Source organism: Aegilops tauschii, chromosome 1, assembly GCF_002575655.3.
Source record: "Aegilops tauschii subsp. strangulata cultivar AL8/78 chromosome 1, Aet v6.0, whole genome shotgun sequence".
NCBI lineage: Eukaryota > Viridiplantae > Streptophyta > Magnoliopsida > Poales > Poaceae > Aegilops > Aegilops tauschii.
This window is the reverse complement of record NC_053035.3, coordinates 350,820,493-350,845,831: the sequence shown is the minus strand read 5'-3', so window position 1 is coordinate 350,845,831 and position 25,339 is coordinate 350,820,493. Positions and strand designations below refer to the sequence as shown.

The 25,339-nt window shown below is 47.7% G+C and overlaps 2 protein-coding genes across 2 annotated transcripts; both read right to left on the bottom strand.

The window, feature by feature from the left end:
- Positions 1–957: 957 nt before the first annotated feature.
- Positions 958–2,082, bottom strand: LOC109734484 (uncharacterized). Its single transcript, XM_045232229.1, has 2 exons — positions 1,732–2,082; positions 958–1,650 (listed from the first exon to the last, which is right to left on the bottom strand). Exons 1-2 carry the CDS (start codon positions 2,080–2,082, stop codon positions 958–960), a joined length of 1,044 nt encoding a protein of 347 aa, XP_045088164.1.
- Positions 2,083–16,064: 13,982 nt separating this feature from the next.
- On the bottom strand, positions 16,065–24,941 carry LOC109734485 (protein ROLLING AND ERECT LEAF 2). The gene is made up of 4 exons (XM_020293693.3): positions 23,590–24,941; positions 19,644–19,819; positions 18,064–18,287; positions 16,065–17,071 (listed from the first exon to the last, which is right to left on the bottom strand). Exons 1-4 carry the CDS (start codon positions 24,776–24,778, stop codon positions 16,276–16,278), a joined length of 2,385 nt encoding a protein of 794 aa, XP_020149282.1. The 5' UTR covers positions 24,779–24,941; the 3' UTR covers positions 16,065–16,275.
- Positions 24,942–25,339: the final 398 nt, after the last annotated feature.

The window sequence follows — 25,339 nt, the reverse complement described above, 5'->3', positions numbered from 1 at the left end:
AGCATCAATGAGCACCATGAAGTACCGAAACGGCCCCGTGAGGGGCTGAATTGGACCGCATATGTCCCCTTGGATACGTTCCAAGAACGCGGGGATTTCATCCCTCACCTTGAGGGGCGATGGCCTAATGACTAACTTCCCCTGAGCGCATGCGGAGCACACGAAATCATCGGGATTCGGGAAGTTCTTCACGTTAACATTATGGCCATGCGAGTTGTTAATTATATTTCTCATCATCCTAAGTCCGGGGTGGCCTAACCTATCGCGCCAGAGGCAGAAGAGTTCAGAGCTTCTAAAGACGGTCTTGAGGGTAGTGTACATGGGCGGTGCTACTATCTTAGTGTAGTATAGCCCTGTGTCAAACGAAGGAAGCCTTTCGATAACATGTTTACCACCTGCATCCCGCTTTGTGATGAGTAGACACTCCTTGCCGTTTTCATCATCGGTCTCAGCATGGAAACCATTAGCGCGGATGTCTCTAAAGCTCAAAAGAGTACGAGTCGACTCCGGGTACAACAACGCATCATTAATGATCAAAGTTGTTCCCATGGGGAGTATAATAGTGGCTCGTCCGGAGCCAACTATGTGAGAACCGCAGCCGGCGATTGTCATAATACTTCCCGGAGATTTTTTAATGGACTCAAAGTACTTAGTTTCTCGTAAAATGGTATGAGTGGTGGCGCTATCGGCAAGGCACGTTTCCTCCATTCGGGCGCCACACGCGTTCTAAAATAAGACATCTAATTAATGTAATGAGGAAGAAAATACATTAAAAATAAATGCACACATCTCAGAACATAACATGCTATCATGTATAAATAATGTAATAAATGAATGAATGTCATCCAATCGCCAAAGTAAAAAATAAGTTTATGCTCTCATAGAGCTTACAACCAAATCGAATTTATTCAATTTTATTGTATGAAATCACGGAATCATGATAACCAAAGAGGTATGCTAAGTGGACTCGGTGAAGAAGCCATTCACTTCCGCCGCAATCTCCATACTAGTGAGTTGATCCTCCTTAGAAATCATCTTGGAGGCAGCATCAATGTCTAGTGGCGGCGCCGCCGAGGCGGCCATGTGGTCAACCTCCATGGCGACGTGGGCGTCGGTAGAGACCGCCAAAGCTGCCGCGATGGGCACCACGGGGGTCGCCTCTATGGGCGCAGCAGGGGGAGTAGCGATCATCACGGGTGCCGCCATGGGCGCCGGTGGAGCTCCCTCCTGAACCAAGGCGAGGTGCGTCTCACGCGCCTTCCGAGCCTTATATGCATCAACGACCTCCTGTGGTGCGCGGCACTGGCGGGAGAAATGCTCCACCGAGCCACAACGGAAGCAGTCCTGAGGCCTTTGCCCTCCCTTGCCCGGCTTGTTCTGCTTAGCCGGGGCGGGGGGGTGAGGGCCCTTCTTCTTGCCCTTCCGGCCCCTCTTCTTCTGTTGAGGCTTGCGGACTTTGAGAGCGTTCACCTCCTGGCGAGAACTCCCCCCAAGTGGTTGCGCGACAAAGTTCTTTTTGAGAACCTCGTCCTGCGCCTCCGCCACCTGCAGGACGTCAATCAACTCTGAATACCTCGTGTAGTTCCCCTGGCGGTAGTTCCGTGAGGACTGGACCGCGTCGGGGTGGAAAGTGGATAGGGTTTTCTCAATCTTCTAGGAGTCGGTAATCTCAGTACCACACAACCGAAGAGTCGTACAAATCCGGTGCAGAGCCGAATTGTACTCCCCAACCGTCTTGAAGTCCGCAAACCTCAGACGGATCCACTCTGCCTCTGCACGTGGCTTCACAGCGTACTTCAGCCGCTCAAACCGCTGCTTAAGAGCGGTCCAAAGGCCAGAAGCACTGCGCTCAGCCATATACTCATCTTTCAGAGTAGGTGACAGGTGATGACGGAGAAAGTGCAGAGCCTGCGCATTCTCAGTTTCGAACTTGGGATCAGTGACGGCCAGCTGGGCCCCCTTACCGATCGCCCTCAGGAGGGTTTTGCCCTGGAGAAAGATCTCGCAGTCCGAGGACCATGACAGGTAGTTCAGCCATGTCTGGGCCAACTCAGGAAACTCCTTGTTGACAATTCCGGCCATCTGCGATTTATGCAAAAATCATGAGATTACAGCAGGTAATCTTTTGCACAAAGCGATGTTGATAAACTTATTCAATAAAATGACGTTCCAATATTTAAAACATGCTATTATATGACTTACTAAATGATTAAGAGTGTTAAACAATTAATCTACAGCAGTAAAATCATACTATAATATCATGTTACAAAAGATAGCATGTTAAGCGCATCTAGTATGTGAAAACTAGTCCAAAAATTGAATTCCCGAAGCATTTTTAAGCCCATATACGCGTTTTCAGCGAAAACAGACAGTTCCAGGGGCTTCTACGTGAAATATTACAGCAGGAATAAAACATGCGTAAAATCTGGAAACTACAGGGGCTCAAATGCAAAGAATTGCGCGCGCGTGTGCTCTCTGGCCTGGTCCAGTGCGCTCGCAGGCCGAAATGGGCCGTCGGCCCGTGTAGCCAGCCCCATCGCCCTCCCCCCTTTTTTTATGGAGGGAAAGGAAAAAGGGGCCCGGTCCACAGCAGCCCGCTGGGCCGGCCTGCTCGCCAGCTCAGGGTCGCTAGGGTTTCCTAGCGCCCGAGCGGCGGCGGCCTCAACAGGCCCGAGCGGCGACAAGTGCCAAGCCAGCCAGCCCGCCGGGCGCGGCTACCTCAGGCGCACGCGGAGGCGGCCAGCAGCTGGGACCAGCAGGGCCCGCGGCGGCATGAACGTGCATCGGGCACGGGTATGGCCATGCTGCTTGGGACGGCGACGCCGGCGTCGGGATCTCAAGAAAAACATCATCGTGTTCATCGGGAACATCGACGACGCGTGGCACAGCGGGTGCGTTGCGGCGGTACCGTGATCATCTGGATCACGATCTGTACCGACTCCCGTATAGTGTAGTCAACAAGTCTCTCGTGATCCAAAAACATCGACATTGGTCGGCGACATATTCGTCCGCTCAGTTTTTGAGAGAGAAATCCACACCATAGGTTGATTTATCCGAAAAAATAAACTAATCACAAAAACGGAATCGCTGGGCTGAGATGAATCCATTTTTGCAAAGAGTGGGGATCGGATCTTATACCTCCGCGGGATCGACGAAAGCTTGATGCAGGCTTGACGGAGAGTTGGTGGAACGAAGCGTGCTGATAACGTGTTCCGCAACTCCGCCGGCGAGTCCGGTCCGAGGTTGCGGAGCGAGGGCGAGCGTCGTAGACAAAGTAGTCGAAGTAGTCGAACACGCGAAGGTAAATGACACAAAGAGATATGGAGGAGACCAGCTTTATTAATCAATGATCAGAGATTACAATGATGGCTACTCGTTGCTTTATATAGGGACTAAGGACTAAGGGATAAGTACCACTTAAGGGGAAACGGGAAGGGCTATCCCTAGCGATTCGTGCGCTAGCCGCCGCCACCATCGTGGTGGCCCCGGTTTCCCAACACGAACAAAGTCGTTCGCTAAAAGTAGACCATCAGCCCGAACTCTCCACGTAGACAAACTGGTCGCTAGCATTTTTTTAGACAAAAACTGATCGCTAACAGAAAACAAAAGTTCGCCAAAAAAAATGAGCGAAAAAAGCCCAGAAACGAAAAATAGAAGAAAAAAGCCCAGAATTTTCCTTTTTTTTCTGTGGCAAAAAAGGCCAGTATTTTGCTTTGTTAAGTGAAAAACATGCCATCAACTTTCAAACGCAGAAAATTGCCATGGGTGAAGAAGAATATATTTTAGCAATAACCCAAAAAAGAATAAAAACCATGGCAATTTCCATCGTACAAACAAAACTTAATCATTAAATGGTAGATTCATAGCAAAAAATATCATGGTATTTTTACTTAAATTTACATATAGTGTACGCAAAAAATGCCTTAGTGTAAAAAAAACACAAAAGGTTGAAAAAATAAATAATAATGAACAAGAAAAATGCCAAAACCAAAATCATATTAAAATTTGCATATATTTAACATGGCAAAAAAAGAAAAATCTGCCATTTTAATAAATTCAAATAAATAGTAAAACTTGCCATGGCAATAAAAGTTGAAAATTGCCATGGGATTTAGATAAGATTGCCGTGTTAATAAAGGTAAATTAGCCATGGCAAATAAAAAGTAAAACCTGCCATAAAAGTAAAAGTTAAATATTGCCATAAGGATTTAGGTAAATTTGCCATGTTAATAAGGGTCAATTTGCCATCGGCAAATAAAATGTAAAACTTGCCATGGCAATAAAAGTTAAATATTGCCATGTGATTTTAGGTAAATTTTCCATGTTAATAAAGGTATAGTAGCTCTGGCAGATAAAAAGTAGAACTTGCCAGGAAAAGAAAAAAGATAAATATTGCCATGGGGATTTAGGTAAATTTGCCATGTTAATAAAGGTAAATTTGCCATGGCAAATAAATAGTAAAACTTGCCATGCCAATAAATATTAAAAATTGCCATCGGTATTTTGCTAAATTCGCCATGTTAATAAAGGTCAAATAATTAGTAGTAAAACTTGCCATGGCAATATTTGCCATTTTGTGTTGTTTTGACAATTTAAAGAATTATTGCGGCAAAATGCAATGGTTTAGAAGGCAGAATTAGAACTGTTGGTAGTTATATAGTGGCAACTATATGAAAAGCAACATGGCAAAGTGTACTAAAAAAATTATTGCCGTGCGTAACATATCATAATTTGCACACATCGAAACTAAAGTCACCATGGAGAACGCATCATAATTTGCCATCGGTTTTACAAGTTCTGTGCTCCATTTGAATGAAAATTGATTGGTGTAGCTGCGTAGTGAGCAAATGCAACCATTCATCAATCATTTAATAAAAAAATGGCTATTCCTAATTCATAACATCAATGAGAAATAGACTTGAAAGGAAAAGTAGATGCAGCAAAGAAAAAGGACGCGGGGTTAGCGGCCTCGCAGTGTAGTACAACAAGAAGTTGCCATGGAGACTTGAGCGTCGCGTCCTCCTACGGCTGGGATGAGGTGGAGGAGGCCACGCCGCCCCAACGCAGGATTCGCAGCGCCATCCAGCGAGCCTGCTGGTGGTGGGCTGCTGCTCGCCGAACTCCCCGGCGAGAAGCTGGTGGCGAGCCTCCGCATCTCCCCTGCACGCTGCCCTTCTCCATCGAGCCTACTGCTTCCCGCCGCACTCCCCGACGAGCGTGTTGCTGCTGACACCGAGCTCGTCCGGCGAGCCTCCGCCTTCGGCCCGATTTCGGCCACATCCTGCCCCTGCACCATCGCTGGAACTTCACCCCGCCGCCGCCCGCCTCATCTTCGCCGCGCCGCGACTCCGGCGAGGACAGAGCAGCCCGCCTCGTCGCCGACGCGCCACGTCCCAATACTGGGTCCCGGAGGAGATCCTCCCCGCCGCCGCCCGCCTCATCTCCGCCGCGCCGCGACTCCAGCGAGGCCAGAGGAGCCCGCCTCGTCGCCGACGCTTGGTCGCTTCTCGCCCATGTCCCGCAGCGAGGAGATTGGGTGGAGCCGCAGGTGCCTGCCTCCACGCCAGAGCTCCTGCGGGGGAGGAGCTCCTTAACGCCGCCGCTTGGCCACCTGCAGGTCGCCGTCCGGGCCGCCGTCAGCGAGCTACCGCCGCACCTCCTCTCTAGTGCGCTCGCGTCTCGTCTCGTCTCGGAGTGAGTGGATAAGGTGTGGGGCGAGGGGAGGGGGAGCGGCCGCGTCGTTCGGTCGCTAGTATATGGAACCCGAACGATCGAGAAAAGTGACGTGGCAGAATTCTTTTCCAAGATTCTTGCGCGAGAAACGGAGGGTGGATTCAGCGTTCGGGATGAGAATCGAAAAATCAGCACGTTCGGGAGTTATTGATTTCATAAAATTTTGGTCCTGTGAAAATACGGACCGATCGGTCAATGGAAAGCTAGCTAACCGAGGATTCTACGCACCGAGATTTCGGTTCGGTCGTGAGTTCTGACCGAATAACACCGACGCATATTTAATACGGAGTACTTTATATCCTGAAAAGGTACGGTGCCTGGAACTACAGCGGAGAGTACTACTACTTGATTGACCCTCTTCACGAGGTAAACAGGATGAAGCACTACTTTATTCCGATGTCCATGCTCGGGATGTGAAATGCGGCTGTGGCTGTGGGGTACTAGCGCCAATTAAGACTAGCCACAATGGGTAGTAACATAGAGTAGTAATATGTCCCTATTACTACTTTATGATTACTAAATGGGAGTAACATATGTGTGGTAACATGCAACATTTCATTTATTAGGTTATAGACTCATCTTGCCTTCATATATGTGATGTTACTCATACTAATAGTAACTAGCTATGTTATCACATACCTCAATTTCTTCATTTATTACTTATCACATCATCTATTTTATATAGATACATGTGATGTTACGACCTATATTACTCTCACTGTGGGTAGTCTAAAGATGGGACTGAGGAAATCGAGCGCATGCATGTGTGGCCTTTGTTTTACTCGGTGTTCGGTCAGTTCGGTTTCCCGGTTTCCCGAGGGATAAACCCAAATTTATTGGACTAGTTTCGGTTATCTGGAGATGCAAACCGATGAGTTAAATACATCAAAGGTTTTTAAACTTGTCCTGTGCGGTCAGTTTGATGTTTAAAGTTGTAAAATACACGAAACTGATGCTTAAACTTGTCCGATCGTGCAAATACGGTGCCTTCATCCGTATTCCAACGTGCGCATTGTCCGCGTGGCGGGCTAGCGCGGCAGAGGCCCATGTGCCCGCTCGTGAGAAATTATTTTACAGAAACCAACCTTGAGTTTTATTTAATCATGTATTCCCTCCGTTTCTTTTTACTCCGCGTATAAATTTTGATCAAAGCCAGACTACACATAGTTTGACCAAATTTATATTAAAAAATATGAACATCTACAATACTAAAACTATATAATATGAAAATACATTTCATGGTGCATCTGAAAATATTGATTTCGCATCGTGAATGTTGATATTTTTTAATTTAAAATTAGTCAAACTTTATCAAGCTTGACTTTGACCAAACCTTATATGCAGACTAAAAAGAAACGGAGGGAGTAGGAAAGTCCTGAAGTATAGGGTAAGCTAGATAGAAATAAAATGAAAAAAAAAACACAGAGGAGTTTCGAACGAGGCGCCTCCTGGTCAACTATCGGCACGATCCAGCCATGCAGCTGAACTTTGCTTTCCATAAGAATGTTAGCAAGAAAGCTATTGTAGACTAATTGACACGTTTATCCATCATTTATTTTTTATTTTTTATCATTTTTTCTTTTTTCTTTTTTCCAAGTTCATGTTTAGTTTTATGACACACAAAATTTCCCATATAAAAATACAATAATTACCAATATTAAATACTTTGTATTTTCAAATATTTCTTCTTCTTTTGTTATCGTGTACTTTGAAGAGGTAAACCGAACTTTTTCAAAATTTTATGTCGATTTAAATAGTTCAACCCATATTCAATACTATTGTGTAAATTCATATATCTTCATTCTGCACGAGAAGCACACACAATTATTGTGTATCTTCACTCTATTTGTAGAATACCCAATTATTAAAAAATTGACAACTTTGTATTTTGTAAACTATTCAACATGTATTAAAAATTATTTTCTAATATTATTAAATTCTAAAAATGTATCCAAACATGTCAACCATGTTTGTAGAAATATAAGGATATTTAAAACAATTTTAATAAGCATTGAACATTTTCTAAAAACATGTTGAGCCTTTTGCAAAATACACATTGTCATTTTTAATGCATGACAAAGATTTTTCAAACACATAAATTTGTTAATACACGTGAAACATTTTCCCAAAACATGTTGAACATTTTTCAAATGCACTAGAACTTTCTTCTAAGTTGTTTGTAAAAAAATTCTAACATTTATTTTTTCAAATATTAAAAAAACTATAAACACGAACTTGAAGAAGTAAAAATAAAACTTGTGCAGACCCATAGGAGCGCCATATAGAAACAAAATCGCTTGAAGAGGTACATAGCGACCACAACGGATTTTTGGAGCATGGTGGCCACTGAGCACTTTTTTTAAAGGGTAAAAACCGTCACTTAAAAGTTACCATTTATTTATTTATTGACAAAAAAACATATGCATGTGCTATAAGTGACTGTCAAATTTCGTCTGAAATGATGTTATATTATACCCTACAATAAAGACAAAAATCCGGCGAAAAAAAGAGCTGATTTTTGTATGTATTTGTCTTTTTCGTATCTCTCACATACAAGCACAGATTTTGATGAAAATTCACACGATATATTACACTTCTATATGTGCACATATAAAAAAGTTGGAATTTCTTGCGCTGTAAAAGTCCGTTTCTTTGAAGTTCAAAAGACGGGCACAATATGCCCGTGCTGCAAAGTTACAAAAAAGGCGAGACCAGAGAGGCAAGTGCCCCCAGTATATTTTTATAGAAGAATTACCTTTTGCATAACAACGCAATATGTACAGTTCGACTTCATGATTGTCTATTCAGCAGAGTTTGCCGTGGTGGACTCACACATTTTATTTAGTTTTTGTCTGTCATATGCTTATACTGACATAGTTTTTCCTACGTGATTAAATTAAATATGAGGAGCTTCCTGCAAAAACAATCTCAAGCGCAGGCCACCCAGCACCTTCCCCCCTCTCTGCCACTGACATGTGGGGTTGTCACGCCACGGGCAGGGCATACGCCCAGATACAGAAAGAGGCACCGTATTTGCACAGCCGGACAAGTTCAAGCACCAATTTCATATATTTTACAACTTTAGGCACCAAACTGACCATGCAAAACAAGTTGAGGCACCCCTAGTGTATTTAACTCCAAACCGATCATAGCACCGAAGTTTTTGGTTTCGGTGCATTCGGCTTCGGTGTCGGTTATTTCGGTTCGGTAGATCGGTTTTCGGGTTATATGCCCAACCCTACTGGAGATGCTTTTACCATGTTTTCATCTGTCACATGCTATCTATAATGACTGCTTTCGCGATCAAGCCTACGTCTTTTCATCGCAAAAGAGAATAAGTCTACTTGTCTTTCTCTGGTGGTATGAAGAGGGGAAACTAAACGAAAAAAATTAGGGTGGACTTTTTTTTTAAAGGAATATATTAATGTCACAAAGATACCAATTACACCCAACCTCTGCACTTACAAGATGTCGCAAAGACATCCAGGATGCACACAGCCAAAGACAAAAAGAAAAAGAAGGTCCTGCTATATCGACTCCTCTAAGCAGCCGCACACAAACCACCACCAAATACAACACCCGGAAAACATCAAAGGTCTCCAAAAGCAACGCCTCCAAGAAGAAAACAGTGCACAAGCACCGTCATTGCCCGATCCAAGATCTTAGATTCTCACCCTGGAGAAGTCCATTCAGCAAGGCAATTGCCAGGCACAACCAATAAAAGCCAGTGAAAGATCGTGGATGTCGCCTAGAGGGGGGTGAATAGGCGCTTTAAAATAATTACGGTTGAGGCTTGAACAAATGCGGAATAAACCTAGCGGTTAATTTGTCAAGCACAAAACCTACAACAACTAGGCTCACCTATGTGCACCAACAACTTATGCTAAGCAAGAAAAACTATTTAGGTGATAGCAAGATATATGACAAGAAACAATATGACTATCACAAAGTAAAGTGCATAAGTAAAGGGCTCGGGTAAGAGATAACCGAGGCACGCGGAGACGACGATGTATCCCGAAGTTCACACCCTTGCGGATGCTAATCTCCGTTTGGAGCGGTGTGGAGGCACAATGCTCCCCAAGAAGCCACTAGGGCCACCGTAATCTCCTCACGCCCTCGCACAATGCAAGATGCCGTGATTCCACTAAGGGACCCTTGAGGGCGGTCACCGAACCCGTACAAATGGCAACCCTTGGGGGCGGTCACCGAACCCGTACACTTTGGCAACCCTTGGGGGCGGTCACCGGAACCCGTCAAATTGCTCGGGGCGATCTCCACAACCTAATTGGAGACCCCGACGCTTGCCCGGAGCTTTACACCACAATGATTGAGCTCCGAACACCAGCAACCGTCTAGGGCACCCAAGCACCCAAGAGGAACAAGCTCAAGGGTACCAAGCACCCAAGAGTAATAAGCTTCTCAACTTGTAACTTCCACGTATCACCGTGGAGAACTCAAACCGATGCACCAAATGCAATGGCAAGGGCACACGGAGTGCCCAAGTCCTTCTCTCTCAAATCCCAGCGAAGCAACTAATGCTAGGGAGGAAAATGAGAGGAAGAACAAGAAGGAGAACACCAAGAACTCCAAGATCTAGATCCAAGGGGTTCCCCTCACATAGAGGAGAAAGTGATTGGTGGAAATGTGGATCTAGACCTCCTCTCTCTTTTCCCTCAAAAACTAGCAAGAATCAATGGAGGGATTGAGAGTTAGCAAGCTCGAAGAAGGTCAACAATGGGGGAAGAACACGAGCTCAAAGGATAAGGTTCAGTGGGGAAGAAGACCCCCTTTTATAGGTGTGGAAAAATCCAACTGTTATGCTCACAGCCCGCATAGAGCGGTACTACCGCTCCAAGGAGCGGTACTACCACTAGGGCGGTAGTACCCCTTTGAAAAACAACAGCGAGGAGGCAAAAGGCCAGTAGAACCGCCGGAGCGGTACTACCGCTCGTCCCCACGGTACTACCGCTCGACCTCACGGTACTACCGCAAGTGGTAGCGGTACTACTGCTTGTGAGCGGTACAAAAAAAATACTTCCGTGCCTACTTCCGTTGAGCAAAACACGAGATTTTGGTCCGGAGCGGTACTACCGCTCAGGAGCCGCGGTAGTACAGCTCTGGAGCGGTACTACCGCTCAGGAGCAGCGGTACTACCGCTCAGGAGCCGCGGTAGTACCGCTCCCAAGAGCGGTACTAAAAAATTACATCCGCAGCAGCCCCTTTAAAGGACACCAAAACTGACACAACTTCTGCAAACGGACTCCGAATTCGACGAAACCAAGTTTGTTGGAAAGCTAGCGACAGGGGCTAACACAATCTTGATAGAAATACCAATAAGAAGCAAATGAGAAAAGGTCCAAAAGAAAATGGTGAGAACCCTTCCTCGGATAAGACCGGTAAAACCTCCAACATCGAAAACATTTAGAAGACACATGCAAACTCCGTTTTCGATGAACTCAAGCTTGTCATCAAGATGACCATAAGATCTAAGACTCACAAAGAGAACCAAACAAGAACCAAGAAACATGATGCAAGGATGCAATGGTTTGAGCTCTCGACGAACGATACGATCAAGCTACTCACTTGAGAGCCCCCCTTGATATGGCTATCGATCCTATAACCCGGTCTCCCAACTACCACCATGAGACCGGTAAAATAGAAAACCTATCAAGGGCAAACCTTTGCCTTGCACATGGTCCACTTGAGCTAGATGATGACGATCTTGACACCCTCAAGTTGGACCATCTTTCTTGATTGTGTTGGCTCGATGAAGACTAGATGATTACTCCCCCATAGTCCACTATGGGTGAGCCACTCTTCAGCACATCTTCACAAGTCCATTGTCACCACAATGGACGGCAAGCTTCAAGCACTTGATCTCTTCGTGATGCTCCACTTGAACTTGCACACGGCAATCTTGATGACGATCACCACTTGATGTCATCCTCTCCATGGGTTGAGTGATATCTTCCTCTTGACGCAAGCCCATGAACACGTACCTAACCCCACATAGAACTCTCACATAGACCATGGGTTAGTACAGAAAGCACAATGGACAATGCTTACCATACCATGGGATCACTTGATCCCTCTCGGTACATCTTCTACGCTTTGTGAGTTGATCAACTTGATTCACTCTTGACTTAGTCTTGATCAACCTAGAATCTTTCCAACTCTCTTCATTTGGATGATGTCTTGAAGGTAAACATGAATGGTCACACAATCTTCTTCTTCAAGACATGCTTGCAATAAGCTCAACTTTCACATGACCAATCTTTGGATAATTCCTTAATAGCACCTTGGTCAACACAAACTCTCCTTGAAACCAACACATGTACTCCAAGAAAAGCCTATGGACAAAACCTTCAAATATAACTCAAGGCAACCATTAGTCCATAGAGATTGTCGTCAATTACCAAAACCAAACATGGAGGCACCACATGTTCTTTCAGCCAGACCTTAGGTTTTCACCCTGAAAGTCCCGACTCGGTACCCAAGGAGCACCCGCAAAAATGAATTCCTCCAGTGCTGCTGCCGCGCCCACTTGACATTGTTGCTCCTGAGAGTTATCATACACCTAGCTGACTCCATCGCCTCGAAGGCCCCAGCCGTCTAACTGATCCTCCGATCTCAGCCACCATGACCTTCTCCACAGCTATCTACACCATAGAAATCGAGAAGCCGACATGTCCCATGGTGTCAACAAACAACAGAGCTTCGCGTCACGCCCATATGAAACATCGTAGGTTGAAATGGACGTGCACTACCGAATTCTATCCGATCCAGATATCTTGGGCAATATCTCCAACAGCAGTTCCGGAACACGTCAATGACCAGATCAAGGAGGACCGATCATGCAGGATGTTGCCGTGATGCGTGAGGAGCACGAGGACCGCCACCTATATTATCACAGTAGCAAGCCCCCACGCCGCCCGACCGCAGCCATGGGCTGACCTCCACCAACCCACCCAGATCCAGATCCAGATCGGGAGGGGGGGGGGGGTCGGCATGAACCACGGCAACCACCGCCAAGCCCCTGCACACCGGCGAGACAAGGCCAGCCCGCCGGCCAGCAGCCCCAACGCGCCCGCCAAGTCCACCTGTACGCCTGAGCCAGGACGCGCCGCCCGCGCTCGCTGGCCTCAGAAGGCGGCTGTCACCAGCACGGGCACACCGACCACCCCACCTCGCAACCTCCTCACGGACGTCGTGCCCAGCAGCCCTCGCCGCCAACACGCCGTGCCACGCCGCCGTGGCCCGCGCCGCCAACACGCCGTGCCACGCCGCCGTGGCCCGCACCGCCAGCCTCTGACTAGGAGGGAGAAGAATCCCCGCCGCCGCCCTGGCCGGCCGGGCTTTGCCCGTCAGCTCGCGTCGGCGGCGGCAAGGGAGAAGGGAGGAGGAGGTGGGTTCAGTACCGGCGGCATGGGCTCTCCTCGGACGCCCGCGGGGACGCCGCGAGAACTTTCTCATCAGGGTGGACTTGACTGGAAGATACTCCACCTAGCTGGTAGCGGACTTGCCAGGCAGCTATTCCCTCCGTCCCATAATATAAGAGCGTTTTTGACACTAAACTACTCCCTCCGTCCGCGAATAAGTGTACATCTAGCTTTTGTTCCAAGTCAAATTTTTAAAATTTTGACCAACCTTATAGAAAATAGTAGTAACATATATGACATCAAATTGATATAGTACCAAAGTACATTTCAAGGCGAATCTAGTGATACTAATTTGGTGCCATAAATGCTTTTACTTTTTCCTAGAAAGGTGGTCAAAGTTTTAAAATTTTAACTTAAGATAAAAACTAGATGTACTATTTGCGGACGGAGGAAGTAGTGTCAAAAATTTCCCCCCATTCCATAATATAAGAGGTGTCAAAAACGCACGCTCTTATATTAGGGAGTAAAAGATTGGAACCCCTCAGCGAGGCGAAGGAGGCCGTCGTTTCTCTTCCGGTGTCGGACAGCAAGCCTGGGGGCTCTCTCCGTCTGCCACCGCGGCAACGGAAGGATCGGGGAGCCCCGGGGTTTCGCTCCGGTCAGTACAATCGGATAGGGCTTTGGTTTGGTGGGGCGTCGACGAGCTGCCGGACGTGTCTTCCCGCCAGCCCTCTGCCATTCTTGGATTTGTTCAGCAAATAAAACAACCCCCAGGCGATGCCCTTCCGATCTAAAGAATAATTTCCCGAAAGAAGTCCACATGCCCCCCTGGGTTTTCAACAATCGATTACTTAACCCCCTCAACTATAATACCGGGTGTCTAGCCCCCCAAACTTTGTGAAACCGGCCAAATCACCCCCGGGTAGCAGATGAAGCTCCTTGAATCGGCGACATGGCATTCCTTACGTGCTTGCGTCTTTATCTGTTGATGGTGCTAGTAGTAGGGAGCTAACTTATTTATTCTTCTGTACGTGCGTGCATGGACGCGTGCATCCTATCCATCGAGTGAAAATTAGAGCACGCGTGCATAGACAACGGGTGATGCATGGAGTGTGTTCGTGTCTGTCACGCCGGCCACTAGACGCGGCAGCGGTCGTGCTCCATGGCCTGGAGCTGGATAGACATATGCTCCAAGCGCCCCCCCCCCCCTCCCGCGTCGTCTCCTCTGAGGCGACTCGGGGGCAACCCTAGCGCCGCCTCCGAGCTCTCCCCCTCCCTCCTCCTCTCCGCCGCTATCAGAGGGGCGCTCGGCGCCGGCGCGTGGCCCTGATGACGGTGGCGGCGGGGATTCAGCGCCTCCTCCTCGGATGGAGGGCTGTGGCTCCCGGGGCGGCGGCTCCGGCCGGTGGCGCGCGGCGCGGCCTGGGCGGCGGGCGGCGCCGACGGGTGCTGGTGGGTGGCTTCCCACGGCTGCGCGGGCAGCATGGAGGGCGCGGTCGACGGCGCAGCGGCGGCTCCTCGCAGTCTGTCGGGTCCCTTGAAGAAGCTTCGGTCCCGGCCCGATCTGCTCCGATCTGCGCCGGCGGTGGCCCCTGGCGGCGGAGTCCGTCGCCTTGTGCTGCCGGGCGGCCGGATCTGGCGTTTGGGTGTGGTTCCGGGGGAAACCCCTGGCCGGCGCGGCGGCTGCCCCAAAGTCGACGTCTTTGGCGCCGATCCCCTCCCTGGAGGCTTTGGGGTGGACCCTCCCCCTCCCGCCTACCCCTTGAGCTCTTGAGCTCCGGCGAAAGCCGGCTCTCCCCTGGTCTGGGCGTCAACGGCACCTCGGTAGCGTGCTCCTTCTTGAAGGTGGCGGTCGGGATTGGCTCTTGGTGGTGGAGTGGCCGGTGTCCCGGTTCCGAAGCACGGCGGCCTGATATTCCTACTTCATCCTGCTCGGGCTCGCCCTTGCGTGGTGAACCTTCTTCGGTCTTCTTCATGGTGGCGCGTCTTCGTCCGACAGCTCGCGTCCTGTGCTTCGTGCTGCCTCTGCCGGCTCTGGTTCTCGTCTGGATGGGCTTCCGTTGCTCGTGGTTAGCGTTGTCTGCTTCTCCTATGGCAGCTCGGTCACCTTGAGATGGGTTTTGTGGTAGCCACTCTGCCGGTCGCCGGTGCGGCACCCATCGAACCTGGGTGAAAGGGTAGTGGCCCTTTGCGATGATGGAGACATCTCAAGTGTTGCCCAAGTTTGGTCGTGGATGCAGCCGGTGCTCGATGCTTGCACGGGGTGTCCCTCCTCTCGGGCTCCCAGTTGGCTAGTTGGTGTAGGCGTAGTGCTGGTCGTCGGCAACGGTGCTGTGTGCTTGGCTCCGGTTGTTGCCATTGTGTTGTTCTGCCTAGCACCTTGTATCTTCTTTCCGCTTTGCTTTGCATTCATCCCCTTTGTAATGTGGTGCCCTTATATTCTGGCCGGTTGATGGATTTGTTAATTCAAAGTCGGACTAGGTTCAAGCTCTTCTCGAGCTCGGCCGGCACCTTTTCTTTAAAAAAAAATGCTCCAAGGTCTCCGCTGCCGTGCGGGTGGCGGACTCGGCGCTCATCGTCATTGATCGCATCGGTATCCAGACTGCACAAAGCCGTCGCTGAGCGCCTCCACCTCGGCCGCATCACGCCGAGGCCAACTCCGTCTACTCCACGCTGTGCCCTGGATCCGGCTTCGTCTTCTCCTTCCTCCATAGGCCGGCCGGCCCCTGCCCAGCAGGCCAACGAAGACAGCGACGACAAGGATGGCGCCTTCTTGCTCGTGCGTCAGGGAGGGACATGCACCTCAGTTCGTATTCCTTTCCCCAGCCTGGCCACATAAGCAAAACCGCCTGTAAAACCACTTTAATCAAGGTTAGGGGGTGCTTTATCTGGTTTTAGAAAGATGAGGGGGTTAAGTACCCTGTTTTTTAGTTTAGGGGGTAAACTGGCCAGTTCATGAAACCCCGGGGGGTTATGTGGACTTCTTTCATAATTTCCCACGAGGATCCAAATGAATAACAAAACGGCTACAGTGCCTAACTGTCCACATCTCAAGACATACTACTACACATACCGCAAAAAAGGCTAGAGACAATACAAGCATTACAATATTCTGACGGGGGTTCTAGCTAGCACCCTAACAACTCCTGTACATGTTCTTGATCTAGTTGTTACCACTACCTTGGTCCTGCATGAGTGCATTCAGTCTCAGCTTCGAGTGCATATCGGCAGTAGCATGGGAGAAGTCGGTCAGGGCACGGAACAGCTCCGGCAGGTGCGCTCTCAGGATCGAAAGGGATTTCTCCCGCACTTGCTTCGACAGCTTGTTATGGGCCTCGACCTCGTTATCCAGCTTGCTTTTCAAGCTTTCCACGGCGAATCTCTTCTCCGAGATCGCATCCTTCTGGCTTGTCCCCTCGCCGCTCTCCGGGTCATCAAATGTCCTGCGCTGCCCATGCTTGTGATACCACTCCTCGAATGCCCGAGCCTTCCGCACGTATTCCTTGTGGATTTGTTCACAAGCCTCTTTCTTCTTCAGCTCCTCGTCTTGAACACCTAGTATGGTTTCCAGGACCGCCCGGAAGCTAACGATGGCATGCCTGGCAAGATCATCCGGCAGCTTGGCTAGTTGCTCATTCCATGCTTGGAGGAGAGCCTTCACAGGAGGTTGCTGCACCCTTGGTGGCGATGCTACTTTCTCCTTTAAGCTGCTCTCTATAGGTATAAGGTTCAATTTCAACCAGCTGTAGAGAGCATTTATGTACTCCTTCTGATAGCTCATGAGATCACTGAAGTTTGTGTTCCACTTGTCTACAATATCATGCAGCTGACGCGTGTGGCTGTGGTGATGCGCACTTGTTTCAATGCTGGAATCAGAAATGTCAACCGACTTGAGATCCAACACAGTTTTCAGCTGGTTTGCATGATGCATGTGCATATCTTCCCACATTTTTGCCAGCCTGAAAAGAGAGCACCAAATGAAGCTTGTAAAGTTTAGCAGCCATGTTATTTGGCTTATTACAAGTAATTAAACTAAACAGAAGTAGTTGCGATGAAAAATATTATAACCATGCTAAATTGGAAAATATTGTTGATGCACTGGCCAAAGCTCAATTATACGTAACTGACTGTAGCTACTGAACTGGAAAAGGCTATCTATATATACTAACTAGAGGGTCCTTTCGAGCCACCATGATTAAGTAAATCTAATCCGTTGAACAAAGGCAATACAAACCGTTCAGATTTATGTTGGTCGATCATGTCCTGCCCCGATGTAGGAGTCCGACCAGTTTCCAGCACATTATTTGTACACAACTCACTTACATGTGTCATGTCTCTAAAGAAACTGATCCAGGAAAAGGCCACTAGGCGTACTGGGATGCATGAGCATGTCATTGGCAGACGGAAGGTAAAACAAGAGGTTAATTGGGAGAGGAACAGCCAGTACCAGCCTGATGAGTTATTATTGTAATCGAATCATGCAGGAACATAATGCACGCAAAATGTTAATCACAAATTGGTCTGACAAATATAAGTCTCTCTTTCACCATACGGAAAACCAAGGAAACCATTACATATTTTAGTTAAATTTGCTACTTTGCATTGCCAATAAATCCGAAGCCACGCACCCATGACAAAAGTATAATAACATGCATATAGTTACAAAAGGAAAAGCGAGATGCACACGAACAGCAGCCTAATAACAAATCGATTTGAGGAGTATAATTTCATTTTTGCCATACAACTGACAAAGAATAACTATTACATGCTTAAATGATAATATTTCAAATATCCGTAACTATGTTTATGCTACTCCGTCGTTTTCACCATATGTCCTAGTCTCATCATGCACACTGACCAGAAATGAATTAAATCTAAAGGCAAGTTAATGAGAAAAGCAGTGGCAATCTGATGCACGACAAAAAAAAAAAGCATTATGCATCTAAATTACCTATCAGCAAGGTCCAGAAGTTTTGGATAAAGTTGATTATCACGGAGATGCTGAATCTCTGAGACAGTTGAATCCATTGATTGCATATCAACTATGTATCTTGTATGCAAATGGGTAACAGCAGCTTTAGTTTTCTCCAGAACCTCAACAGCAGCATTGTTTCTCTTTTGTCTATTTAACAAAGCAACCTTCCGCTGATACTCAAGCTTCATAATCTCACCAGCCTGTGCAATTGAGACATATAAGCTGTATTAGAGGGTAGCAGGTGAAAATTGAGAACTAAACGGACAACATGAACTGGTGCAGTATGCTATTGATCTTTAGCTGACTTCGCAGTTCAGGCTTGTTTTCATTCAGAAAAGATTTCTCACAGGACATACCAACTGCTGGATATTGCCAGCTTTATTGTCTTAAAACATGTAGACTAACTACTCCTACCACAGTTGTGAGGTGCTTCTATGCTAGTTCAAACAAAAGCTCCATGACAGAAAAAACTAGGTATATCCATCAACTTCGCCTGCTCCATGTCGTAATCAAACACAGTTAATACAAAAAAAAACTCGGCTAATCACAACAATATGTTTCAAAAAATATAGGCTTGTCCTAACAAAATAACCATTGCAGCAAAAAAAATATGCATGTAACACTAGGGGACTAGGGGGAACGCCATGTGTGTTGCATTACACCCGGATTTGCAACAATACCCACTTAACACCAGGTTGAACCTGAAATTATGCACATTGCATCAAGGCCTATTTCACTGTGTTGTCCCTAACAGAACCCGCATGTGGGTCCCACAGATATGTGAAATGAGAATCTGGCTCCACAGTTAGGGCTTGTCTTCTATACTCCTCTCATCGATTCATCATCAAAAAACCTCTCTTACTGGTGGGCCTCAAACTTGGAAGCTAGCGACCTTACAGAGGCAAAATGAATGATCTGGTGAAATGACCAGTTGCACTACAGAAAACACAATTCTCCATCCACAAAATGTCCAAGTCCAGGTTCTGGATATCTGCTTCGCTCGCGCACATCTTATTCATCGACAACAATCACAGATATGGTGTCTTATTTGGAGGGGCCACGTCTTGGAAATGGCTTCGAGCTCTACCACCACCATGATAAAGAAACCGGGGAGGGGATGCATGGCATGACACAGCATGGGGCGAGGGGGTGGAGAATGGAAGAGATGCAGCATGCTCGGTGCCATCGCAATCACCATGTAAGTGGGAGCACGTAGAATAAATATATGACATGTGAGGCATATGCCACCCATCAATATCTTTTCTACCCTAATAAAGAGCATACAAATCAGAATAGCTTTCCTCAAGAAAAATTACCGAATACTTCTGGGGACGTGACCAGACAGAATTCTGCATGTGGTTGATGTGGATTGATAGGTATTATTTGATGTATAAGCTGGCAGATTTTTTGTCTCTACAACTCTTTTGTACTTCAGAAAGAAGGCTAGAAGAATCATCTTAGCCAACATTGGTTGTTTCAGTAAATCATCATAAACTTAATTAAAAACTACTTCAGAACATAGAAGTTCAAATTAGTAATAATCAAAAAAACGTCACCTTCACTTCGTCATACAGCTTTTTCTCCCAGGCTAAAATTTTGTCTATGACAGTTGCCAGCGTCTCCTCTTCATCATTTTCAAATTCATCCTTCCCATCATCACCATTTTGCATGCTTCTGAAGGATCTATTCCATGTTATTATTTTCATAACTCTCGCAGAATGATCAATATGCCCTGTCAAACATAGTAGTCTTGATTAAAAGAAAGTTGAAGAAATAGTTATTTTACACTCACCTCCTTAAAGAACTGCAGACTAGATATTGCAGAAAACTATGTCACATTAAAATGACTTCCAATGGCCAAAGTAACCAAGCACATGATGTACCAAGACTGGACGGGGCTAATAGTGTTATTACTAATCAAGTAATCAACTGACGAAATTCTCTGCATGACATTGAAATGGTTTAACTAGTCTCATCACTTGCACTTCAGAAATTAATCAGCGTGTTACAGAAACGAGTGCTTGGCCCATGATACTAACCAGTAATATTTTGAAACTTACATAACATTGCCATCTAGTCTAGTCTAGCGACAGTAGTGCTCTATTTTGGCTCTTTTTCCTCTTTGTTCTCTTCGCTTTGGCCAAATTACATTCAAAATTTTGGTGAACTCATCTGGTGAGTGCTTGAATGTCTCTCCTCGAAGCAGATCAAAAACCACCTCTCCAACCAATCGATTAACTTTGACTAATCTTTATTCTAAGGTCAGCAACTCCTCGGCACCCCTCCCACGAATTGTTTTACATGGATCCCCATGTCCCTTCCACGAGAGAATTCCTTATTTGGCCCTTTCTTAAATATGCTTCCCTTTTTGGCCCAAAATTAAATTTCCTTACCTTTTTGACACTTAAACTTTATTTTGTTCCCTCAATGACATTTCCGTCTCCTTTAGCCACTAACAACGTGAAGTGTGAGGTGAAAAGACCTTTTTGCCCCTAGTGCACTATGTGACTGTCCAGGATATGTAAGTAAAAAAGCAATCACTGATTTTATGAAATATGTTCACTAACGTTTTGCATATATGCACTTCAATAAAAAAATTCCCTTAGCTAAACTGATCCGTGCGTACAAAAGATGTAGAAAACATCTGCACGACTTACATTATCATATCTATGATAAGTACAATTTATCACGTTCAAAGTACTCTGACACATACTCCTAAATCTTCTAACTAACACACTTTTAAAACTACAGTACACATAACAAATCCTCCAAACAAGTAGGCTATACACCACGCGCATGGCACGCAAACGAGGACGACGAGAGCGGCCGGGAGTCACGGCTGCAGATGCCAACGCCACGGCTGCCAACCACTGGCGTCGCAGCAGTCACACTTACCTAAGCCTGGCTGGCTCCATCCGTTTTGATCGATCAAAGCTAGCACAGCTAGCTACGTAGCCCGGCGAGTTGCACACTACACAACTCCTATGCCTTCTTTTAGCTACCGTGATGTAGTGACACCAGTCCTATACGGACACATACATACACGCACATGTATGGGATGCTACTGTCATGTTTAACACCAACAAAAACGACCGCGGCCGGCGAGCAGCACTGGAACGCGCTCATGGGCACACGCCGTTCCATGGATGCCGAGGTCGACGATCCGTCACCCTCCGGCCCGCCATGAGCAGCAGCAGCATCGACCCGGGGTGGGAAATAGGGAGAGAAGTTCGGTCATGTGGTTTCTTCTTCTTCTTGCCTGTGAGCTAAAGCAGGGGTAAGAAAGACTTTTTGGGTTGCACCTGACTGTGTTAGTGGCCAAAAGTGATGGAAATGTCATTAAGGGAATAAAATGAAGTTTAGGTGTCAAAAAGGGAAGAAATAATTTTGTAGGGCCAAAAAGGGAAGTATATTTTAAGAAAGGGTCAAATAAGGAATTCTCTCCCCTTCCACAGCCTCTCACTTTCCACCAATCACCACCATCGTACAAGGCAGCAGGCAGCAGCAGACAACCAGGCCAATTCTGTTTGTCGCTCTCGAGTAAGTCCAACACAGTCCAATGGGACACAATTTGTATGTCAGGACAGTAAGTCTGGTTGAGTGTGGCAGCAAGGGCACGACGCGGGCTGGGGCAGAGCCCTATTGAGCACGGAGGAAAAGGCTAACCCAAATGATATTATTTACCTTAGCAATACATGAGCATCCAGCTAGTGTATCCACAATCTCTAGCTCTTTTAAGAATTTTCATGTTTGTTTACATATATAGTTTTGGCCTGGGAATGCATGAACAATTGAACAGGAGGATACACAAAGACAACCTCTTACAACAAAACATACAATAAGTAACAGCTAGGTTAGGATCTCTCATATACAAGCTGATGTAAGTTTAGATGTAAAGGGGGGAATAAGGAACTAACATGAACCAATGTTGTGTTCCTAATGTAACAGAAGGCAGAATTGGTAAGATAATGCTCTCTCCGTTCCAGAATATAAGGTGTATTAGTTTTTTCAAAAGTCAAGCCTGTGCATGATTGACCAAGTTTTCAGAAAAAAGTATCAATATCTACAATACCAAATTTGTATCAACATCATGAAAAGTTTTTCCATATTTTATTTATTTTGTATTGTAGATGTTGATATTTTATTATATAATCTTCGCCAAACGTAAATATGTTAACTTTCACGAAAATTGATGCAACTTATATTCTGGAACGGAGGGAGTAGCATCAACAGGACCTCAAAGAGAAAAAATTCGTCTGCCCAACTCTTTGAAGCCAAAAGAGGGCAAACCTACTGGTGCCTATCAAACATTGGGGACCTAACTTGATTCGTAAGGAAATATACAACATTAACATAATAACATGTGCATTTGGAATGTCAAGTTCAAACCAATAGTGCTTAATTCTGAATGATTGCCTGCTAAATTGCTAACAGGGTGTGTAATAAATTTTTACCATGCTCGATTAAAATAGCAAGTCCATATAAATTTGAGTTGTCAAGCATAAAACTAGATGATAACTTTGTCCCTACTTTTACTTTTATGGTTGTAATGCCGTAGATTCTTCCATGATAATGAATCTGCAATTTTTCACCTCATATTCATTATTTCAAACATAGATGGTGCTGGTCTGCTGGATATGAACTGAAGTTAGATCAAGACAAGACAAAGACAAGACTCTCCTGAGCATTGAACAAGAAAAAGTTTCAGATCCCATACATCACTCTCGTTGGCTCCTCTGTTGTCAATTTCTTCACTTGACCATATACCATTTTTGTTACTGTCAGCACATTTTCCATAAGATACACATCTGATACTAACCAAAAATGCAACATTTATATTCATAACACTTCAAATTTTAAATTGAACAGGTTCCAAGAATAGCACTTACTCCCTCCGTTCCTAAATATTATAAGACATTTTGGCAGTTCAAGGAACAGAGGAAGTAGATGCTAATTCTCATATGAAATAGAAATGTGATCCAATGCGCGCATTAGAGACACATAAGCATGATTCATAAAGACACAAAAGTGTTTCACATACGACATTTTGTTGTACGGTCCGGCCACGGTTGCCAATTTGGCCTCCTGTGTAGACGATGCAATTTGGGGTGTCGTACCAAAATGTACACCAATTGTCTTATGCGTAGCAATGTTCTATCAATATATCTGTTCACTTATAGTCAAAGCAAACAATCATGCCATGCAAACCAATAATTGAACCCGAGAACCACGTTTTCCATTTCAAAATGAACTCTTATACCAATAGCTTGCTAGCAGCTACAAGAACATCCCGTGCATCGGCATGTGGACAAGGACAGCTCATTCTACTTCTCTAGCAACCCCACAACCAGCACCTGTTTTGGACCTCTCTCACCATCAAAGAATCCTATCACATCACTATCGCCTTCACAAAATATGATCAAACAACAAGCAGCACAAAGCCAACCACTTAAGTCTAAAACATCCAAAATTGCAACTAGGGAGGAGAATCAAGCTACTGACCTCTAGTGTCGGCGAAATTGGAATGGTAGTGCATCCTGTTCGCCTCCAGCGCCTTGGAAACCTCCCCGGCGCTCTCTGACGCCTTCAAGAACCTATCATCGATCTCCGCAAGCACCTGCAGCAGGTCTACGCGTGGCACCTCGGCGGGGACAACCTTCCCCGCCTTCCCCCAGCCACCGACCACCGTGACCGGCGGCGCGGACTCAGTGTGCTGGTGGTGCACAGACTTATTCTTCCCCTTCCCCTTGCCCTTGCCCTTCTTCTTCTTGGACTGTCCAGGAGCCTTTGGCGGAAGCGACGGAGGCGGTGTGACCATCTCCGGCGTGCGCGGCTCCTCCTCCTCATACTCCTCCCGTGGCGGCACAACCGCTTGTGGAGGGGGCGAGGAGGGAGGGCGCGGTGGCGAGGCAGGAACGTACTTCTCGTCCTCCGGCTCCGGGATGATCTCCTCGTCCTCGGTGGCAATAGACGCCATCCCCTCTTCCATGGAGAAGAAGTAATCCCACGTGTCAACCCCGGTCTTGGGGTCAAGAGGGGGCGGGGGCGGCGGCGGGGGAGGCGGCGGTGGTGGCTGGGGGGTCACCGGCGTCTCCGGAGGCGGCGGCGATACGGGCGGCGCCTGCTGGCGATGGCGCAGCCTCCGGCGGCGGTCATCGAGACGGGCATCGTCCTCCTCGTCTTCCTCCTCCTCCATGTCCGCCTCATCGTCCTCCTCCCTAATGGAGTCGCTGTGGAGCATGGCGGGGCCCCTCCCCCCCGCCACGGCCTTGGGCGCCATGGGCATGCTCATCGAGCGGTGGATCTTCGCCGGGGAGGGCGAGAACTCCGGCAGCGGCGGCGGGGGCGGGGGCAGCGAGTCGAGGGGCGGCGGCGGCGGCATTACCTCCTCCACCGCCGTGTCCGCGGAAGTCGCGGCCGCGACCCCCGACTTGGGCGCGCCGGTCCCGCCTGCCGAGAGCCTGCCTGCCTTGGACAGCTCCGCGGCGGGCGGGGGCGGCGGCGGCGGCACCCCCTCCCCGTGCGCGAACTCGGAGAGCGCGGCGCCCGTGTCCCGCAGCGAGAAGGCGTAGGCGGAGTGCGCGGCGGCGAAGGCGTTGCGCGCCGCCACGGCCGCCTTCATGTGCTGGCGGCGCTCCTTGCATCGCGCCACCGCCTCCTCGTTCTCGATCCGCGACTGCGCGCACCCCATCTCGTCGTCGTCCCCGGTCTCCACTCCTCACTCCTCACCGCATTGCCAGCAGCAGGCAGGCGCGGCAGGGCGAGTGGATCTAGGAATACTGGTGTAGTTTGTTGGTTGCGGTGTTGGTGCCCGGCCCGAGGCGCGGCAGCGAGCGAGCGGAGCGGGCGAGGGGCTCGGTGCCGGTGGGGGTTTAACGTCCGGTCCACCACCACCCGCGCGCTCCGGCCCGCTGACACGCCGATCCACGCTTGACCCCTGCCCCGCACGTCAGTGGGTTGGTGGACACGGACGGGCGATGGATGGCCTCATGGGGGGGGTGGACCGTTGTCAGTGGTGCGTGCCCTGCGCCGGCCCTGCCCCGCGCGTGCCGTGTTTGTGTTTGTCCTCTCCGGCATGGGGCGCGGCCCGGCCTGGCCATAGGCGGTAAGGTGAAACGTAAATACCTGGAAACTTCGGGGGATGGGGTGGGCTTTTTCCACCGTGCCGAGTCACCTGCTTTTCTAACTTTTCGTTTGTTCCGCTGCTTTTCGGGGCGCTGTCCCGGGGTGGGCCCGGCGCGTCACTCATGGG

Excerpts from the sequence above, each read along its gene's own strand:
- LOC109734484 (XM_045232229.1), bottom strand. The coding sequence starts at position 2,082 with ATGGCCGGAATTGTCAACAAGGAGTTTCCTGAGTTGGCCCAGACATGG. Across the intron at positions 1,651-1,731 it reads GGTTTGCGGACTTCAAGACG|ATTGAGAAAACCCTATCCAC; the intron begins GTTGGGGAGTAC and ends GACTCCTAGAAG.
- LOC109734485 (XM_020293693.3), bottom strand. The coding sequence starts at position 24,778 with ATGGGGTGCGCGCAGTCGCGGATCGAGAACGAGGAGGCGGTGGCGCGA. Across the intron at positions 19,820-23,589 it reads CAATTTCGCCGACACTAGAG|GGCATATTGATCATTCTGCG; the intron begins GTCAGTAGCTTG and ends TATGTTTGACAG. Across the intron at positions 17,072-18,063 it reads CTTCTGGACCTTGCTGATAG|GCTGGCAAAAATGTGGGAAG; the intron begins GTAATTTAGATG and ends CTCTCTTTTCAG.